The sequence below is a fragment of the Trichogramma pretiosum genome, unplaced genomic scaffold (genome assembly GCF_000599845.2).
Source record: "Trichogramma pretiosum strain Unisexual culture from Peru unplaced genomic scaffold, Tpre_2.0 scaffold25, whole genome shotgun sequence".
Taxonomy (NCBI): Eukaryota; Metazoa; Arthropoda; class Insecta; order Hymenoptera; family Trichogrammatidae; genus Trichogramma; species Trichogramma pretiosum.
In genome coordinates, this window is record NW_019641621.1 from 870,501 (window position 1) to 876,964 (window position 6,464).

Here is a 6,464-nt window from a genome sequence, read left to right on the forward strand (position 1 = left end):
TGTATTAATTTACTGTGTGTCTCTCCCGACGCTGTAATTTGAATTGAAAAAAAATCGTTGCAAAATCGTTTAATCTTTTAAACATTCATTTTTTTAATTATACAAATAATATATAAAAATAAGTTGTATCAAAGTTTTTGCAATAAAAAATTGGTCGTGTATGTATGTATACATAAAATTTTCAAATATTATATTAAAGAAAGAATGAATTTCCAAAAAACGCTAAAAAGGCCAACTTTGGGCATCTGAAAAAATGTCATAGAAGGCCCCAGTTTTTTTAAAAATTTTTTCGGACATATGACATCGAATACAACAAGTTTTTCATATTTGCAAAAAAAAAAATTTTTTTGGCCATTCGACTTCACAGAGAATCGGCCGTTTATATAAAAAAATTAACAGCGCATTCATCGACTTTAATTGATATATCAAAAAGCATTATTTAATTTATATTTATCCTAGATGTTGTATTTACAAAGTTCATTTCTCGTCGATACGTGTAAATTTAATGTGAATAGGCTTTCCCGGTCGGATGACTATATCCGGCAACAATGGCACTTGATGGGCCATAAAGTCAACTATGTCCAGCTCGAAGTCCTTGACGATCAGTGATATGAATGTCTTCATTTCGAGCATGGCAAATTTTTGACCTGAAACGATTTCGGAGCAATAAAATCTATTATCCTAAAATTTAATGAATGTATTTTATAGATATATACCTATACAATTTCTCGGGCCAGCGCTGAAAGGTATGTAGGCAAAGTTGTGTCTTCCCTGCGATCTTTCGGGTAAAAATCGATCGGGATCGAATTTCAACGGATCCTCCCAGTGTTTGGGGTCTCGGTGAATATCTATGATTCGTACTTCAAGACTTATTCCTTTGGGAATGGTATACTTTTCTAGATAGAATGAAAATTTTCCGTGAATTATAAATAACTTTCGCGCTGTTATATAGATTATTGAAACAGATCAAATATTTACCGAGTTTCACGTCTTCGATTAATCTGCGCGATACGAAAGGAGCACTGGGATATATTCGGAGCGATTCTTTTATGCACCTTTCGAGATAGTGCAGCTGCTGCAGTACCGTTATTGACATTTTCCCGTCGTGCTCTTGCAGAACTTCGGTCACTTCTTGTCTGATTCGTTCCTATACATGATACGAAAAGTTTTATGAGTTTCAGTACGCAAAGAAAACGAAAGAAAAAATTAAAAATCAAATTTTCTACCTGAACATCTTTGTGTTCGGCAATTAGAAGCAGGGCAAAAGTCATGCCCATCGCAGTTGTATCGTGTCCCTGTAATAATGAACAGTATGAAGTAACATTTTTTTCTTTAAAAAGCCAGATGTATGGAAAAAAAAATAGGCAGAAATTGCAGACTCACCGCAAACATGAATGTGTCAACTTCTTCGCGTATGCCTTCCTCGTCGATTTGATCGCCGCTCTCTTTGTAAGCCGCTATCAGCAGATCGAGCATAGCCAAGCGCTTCTTCTTCACTGTAATGAGAGATTAATTGCGAGAGTTAATTTTTACCTCGGAAAATTTATATTTGCTGAATAACTCACGTCCAAAAACTTCCTTGACCTCCGAGGACTCCTCGTCTTCGTTCAAATTTTTCAGAAACTGGCCGCCTGTCTTTTCATGGTAATCCATTCTCTCTTTAATAATCTACGACGATAAAGAGTTCATAATATTTACTTATCGCTATCATTTACTTTTTTTTTGGTAAAGAAGAAGACTCACATTAGAGGTGAATCGGTGTAAATATTCTAAAGCTCGTTTTTGCTTACGACCCTCGCTCGTAATGTAAAAGGCCCAGTCTTGTCTCAACCACGGCCTCAGAAGTCTAGTAAAGCAACGCTTATGTAATTGTTATCCTCATCTCAAGAATCGAGTCACGATATCGATTTTTAATTCGTCCATACCGATCGCGAAAGCTCACCTGTAAATGAACGTGTCGCCCATGTCCAAAACGGCCTGCTTGTAGTCTTTCTGTAATTTTTCTTTTCCTGCCAAAGCCGTGCCCATGGCCGCCTCTATCGATGCGCGCACCAACGACAACAAAAAAAAAAGAAGACAAAACCAGTTTCGATCGGCGGATCGCAACAACAAAAAAGAGCTACTCGTAACAACGAGAATATCAAAAACGACTCACCGCAAATGACATTGAGCGTAAAGTTGGTGAGAAACGGCACGAGCTGCTGCTCGGACGATTTGCCCAGGGACTTGAGCTGCTGCAGGGTCTTCTCGTCGTTCTCGATGGCGATGTCGACGTACCTCTTCAGGACGTTGAAGTGAAAGGCCGGCGTGAGGATCCTCCTTCTCTGCTTCCACTTGGCGCCGGCGCTGGTCAGCAGGCCGGTGCCGAACCAGCCGTGGAGAAAATCGTACACACTCGCCTTCACGATGTTCTTCGAGCTGCTCAGCAGTACCTGCGCAAATCGAGATCGGTCCTCGTTGAGCGAAAACAAAAAAAAAAGAACGAAGATAGTAATAATGATGATCTACCTCGGCGTCTTCGGCGGTCATTATAACGACGACCGGCACGTGCATGACCCAGAGCTTGAAGATGGGATAGAACTCGTTGGCCATTTTCATGACGTTATCCCAGTGTTGCTCTGTACATATACACGATAGAAAAATAAAAGCAAAGGATTTAAACGACGTAACAATTCGAGTCGAGAGTTTGAATTTATATACCCATTGGCACGAGCAAGCGTGGCAGGCAGCCGACGATAGGCCAGACCGTCGGTCCGGGTATCACTTTCAGGTGTCTCCCGATTCTCGTCCATCGCGTGTAATAGTGGTACAAAGCGCAGACGAGCAGCAGTACGCCGAGCACTTGGACGATCATCTCGTCTTCTGCTGCTGCGTGTCCGATTGATAAAACGAGCTCGAGCTGTCGCGCGAGGCGAGGCGTGGTGTGTAGTGTACGCTACGGACTGTGTGACTGAGACTCACATGCTCCGCGCAGCTCGCACGCTGGAACGCGCGAACATAGTTTTTTTTTTTTTATCTCGCAAAGTCGCACGCGCGACGCGTCGTAATCGGTGCGATCTCAACGTGTAATTACGAGCATTATTATTGGACTATTACGCGAAATACGCCTAGAGTGGGATCGGTATGATATACGAGCGACGACGATGATGCGGCGCTTTCCGCAAAAGATGCGTTATATACGAGGCATACGTATAAAATAGAGAAGCAGCGTTCCGAGACTGCTCGTCGAATCGAACTCTATGTATAGTAGTGCGAAAACGGGTTTGCAAATTGCCTTCGTTGAGAGCAACAGAAAGGCTTTATGATTCCGAGTCTCCCTGCGTGTATGTCTATATACAAACTTGCGCGTGTAATGTGTATATAATTGCGGATGTGCACCGGGGGAAGGAGAATATTCGCGCGTACTGCGCCGATCGTATGCAAGTGAGCGAGATTAAGATCGTACGAATGACAATTTAATATTACGATTTGGGGAATTAATAGATGGATTAATTTTTTGTAATTTGTGATTAAAAATGATAATATTATCAAATTTTTCAGTTGGACATTTCTTAATAATATTATATCAATCCTTTTTTTCTCTGAATCTTCAGGACGCTATGAGCTGATATTAATCTGACTGAAAAGTTGTTGAATTTTACATGAAATCGCATAATAATTATGAAGAATATAATATTAAAAATTACTTTGCACATTTAGAAAAAGAAATCGAATTTAGAATTACTGGATCGCTAAAGTATATTCAAATGAAAAAATTAACAATTTTCAAACCACGTTTCAAAATGTAAGGTAAAAACGAGGTATTCATTGTGAAAAGAATTCATTGCAAATAGCGATAGTAATTAAAATAAATGTTCTATTTGAATGTTGAAGAATTGAGGAATTATAAAGACGATCGGTTCTGTAAGGATACGCCGATTTAAAAAATTTTTCGATCTGCTTAGCTAAACCTAGTCAACTCTATGATTTGTGGAGTAATCACAATATGCATAAGCAGTGCGGACTGTGGAATTAAAAGTGATTGTATTACTCTATCAGCTGCTTATGAGTGATGCATACACGGATAAACTGTTTCAAGTATTAGTATGACTTCCTTAATAATTAAGTTAGTTTCAAGAAACATTAAATTTAATGAATCTACAAAGATTCTATGTAGTATTATATTAATAATACAAAAAATTTGGATTACACTTGAATTAAATAATTTATTTTATTTATGCATCGCTTGTCTATATAATTTTAATGATTCAAATGTATTTACATAGATTTGTTTTGTTACTTAAAAGCTTCAAATATTTAAAATAGTATGTAATCCAACTGAACAGTGAAATAATACTGTTACACAATTTTACTTAACCAACTATATTTACAATAACTTATATCTTATTTATGCTATTAAAAATAACATATTAATTCTGATAAATTATATAGCAGTTCCACGTTCCAAATTTTCTTTAATAACTTTAGTTTGTTCTCCATAGAACCTCTCCAATTTTCTATTGAATTTGGCATTTCTATCATTGATGTAGTCAATATCTTCATCATCATTGTGACGTCTTCTCCTACTGTACTTTTCTCGTTTAGCACATCTGCAAATTAAAAAGGTAATTTTAATAACTTTGATCGCTATTTCTGTGCATTTAAAATTAAAATTTGAAATAAATGTACGTACTGTTTCTCCAAATCGTCTACCATTTTGTCAATGGCTTCTTTTTTGTCTTTGTGCAATCCATGAAGAATAGTGTTAGGATCTCCATAAAATGCAGGCCCCAACTTTTCTTTGGCCTCTTCATAACTTTCCATGTTGGGCTTGATTCCCTTTACTAATCGGTTATATTGACGAACAGTGGCCTGTTCAAAATCACTGAATCCATCATTGGGTGCAGTTTTCTTTTTTTTTCTGGCTAGCCGCTCTGCTTCAGTGGCATCAATGTGAAGAAGTTTGGTCCTGTCATAATCTAAACCTTCTTCTGCTGCTTTTTTTCTAGCCTCTTCGTCTTGCAGAAGCCAGTCCGCTTGACGTTTCCTCGCTTCCCAATTCGAGGGTAGCTTCTTCTGCTTATCCTCTTCGACAACTGCTTTATGATTGTGTTGACGAGCTTCATTCTACAATAAAAAAGTTATAATTAGTAATATACTCATAAAGTACTTGAAAAAAAATTTAAACACAATTCAATAGTAAGATTATTTTCTTTGACAGTTACATTTAAAAATATAAAAACTGTAATCAACATTACGCTCATAATGTTCTTGGATAAAAATACGAACATATTAGATTTGAGGTTATAGCTTCGATTTTAATAAAAGTTTATATACTTCATATTTTGACGAGATAATAAAAATAAAAAGGTACTTACTCTTTTTAAATGAAGATTTTTCAATCGTTCCATACGTTCTTTCATTTTCTCAGCAGCAGTTTTGGTTGATTCACTCATTGTAAACTTTTCTTTTTTAAAACTCGAGTTTGATGCAAACGAGAAGAATAAATATTATTCTGTGTACAGTTTGAGCACTGATGCTGACGACTGTACTGGCAGCCTGTCAAGTTCAGTGCCTCGGATTCCAGCAACAAGGGATTAAATGAATAAATGTTAACTATGGAAATACTTCGGATACGTCTAGTGGTGTGGACGTACGTTTGGCAGAGCTACACCAGTTACACACTGACAAGTGACAACAACAGTCTGCGGCGCAGTGGCAAGCTCAACTCCAGTGACCACTGATGACTGACCACTGACCAGTCAATTTGACTTGGCGTGCGCATGTGCATTTAAAGGTAGACTTGATATGTTTTGACTTGTATTTAAATTCAAGTGTTATACCATTCTATCGTATTGGATGACGAGGTTTTTCAATAATCAAAATAATTTTTAACATCACATAATATTCTTACTTATTTTTAGTTTACAAAAAAGAGTAAACAATACATAGGGGTAAATCTACCAGCACTCGACCACTTGAGAAAAATTCTCACTTTGTTTAATTGTGAAAATTATACATAACGTTGAAATAATTGTTTAAAAATACTTTCTGATAGCGAAAAAGTTAACCTTTTGAATGAGTACTTACACAATTGATTCAACGAAGCTTGTAATGTTTCTTAAAAAAGTTTTAAAGATACAAAATGGGAAAAGTCTAGAAGTACATAAGGAACCCTATATTCGTTCTTAAAAATTGAATCGATACATATACATGAAAATTATTAAAGTTTATTAAAGGTGGTCGGAATTCCTGATTTAGATCGCTTAAAAAAAAGATTTGATGATTTAAAAATGTGGCTATAATTTTTTCTGAAAATATATTATTCAAAGAAGCAAAAAAAATGTTCATCTCAACATCATTTTATTTTAATTATTATTCATATAAATAATAGCCGACAGTAGTTGGTTTGTTATAGTCAAGCATTGGTATGGGTTTATTTTATATGAGTTAAAACTGGTTTCAAATCTGCATACCACGATTTT

General features: G+C 36.4%; 2 protein-coding genes across 2 annotated transcripts; both read right to left on the bottom strand.

Moving 5' to 3' along the window:
• Nucleotides 1–322: 322 nt before the first annotated feature.
• LOC106654078 (cytochrome P450 4C1-like) lies at nt 323–2,930 on the bottom strand. The gene is made up of 11 exons (XM_014373767.2): nt 2,701–2,930; nt 2,509–2,618; nt 2,156–2,432; nt 1,943–2,036; nt 1,744–1,846; nt 1,566–1,668; nt 1,384–1,496; nt 1,227–1,295; nt 979–1,147; nt 717–896; nt 323–647 (listed from the first exon to the last, which is right to left on the bottom strand). The coding sequence occupies exons 1-11, from the start codon at nt 2,852–2,854 to the stop codon at nt 478–480; spliced, it is 1,542 nt and encodes a 513-aa protein (XP_014229253.1). The 5' UTR covers nt 2,855–2,930; the 3' UTR covers nt 323–477.
• A 1,261-nt stretch (nt 2,931–4,191) lies between these two features.
• Nucleotides 4,192–5,689, bottom strand: LOC106654132 (pre-mRNA-splicing factor Syf2). Its single transcript, XM_014373852.2, has 3 exons — nt 5,358–5,689; nt 4,673–5,106; nt 4,192–4,589 (listed from the first exon to the last, which is right to left on the bottom strand). The coding sequence occupies exons 1-3, from the start codon at nt 5,433–5,435 to the stop codon at nt 4,424–4,426; spliced, it is 678 nt and encodes a 225-aa protein (XP_014229338.1). The 5' UTR covers nt 5,436–5,689; the 3' UTR covers nt 4,192–4,423.
• Nucleotides 5,690–6,464: the final 775 nt, after the last annotated feature.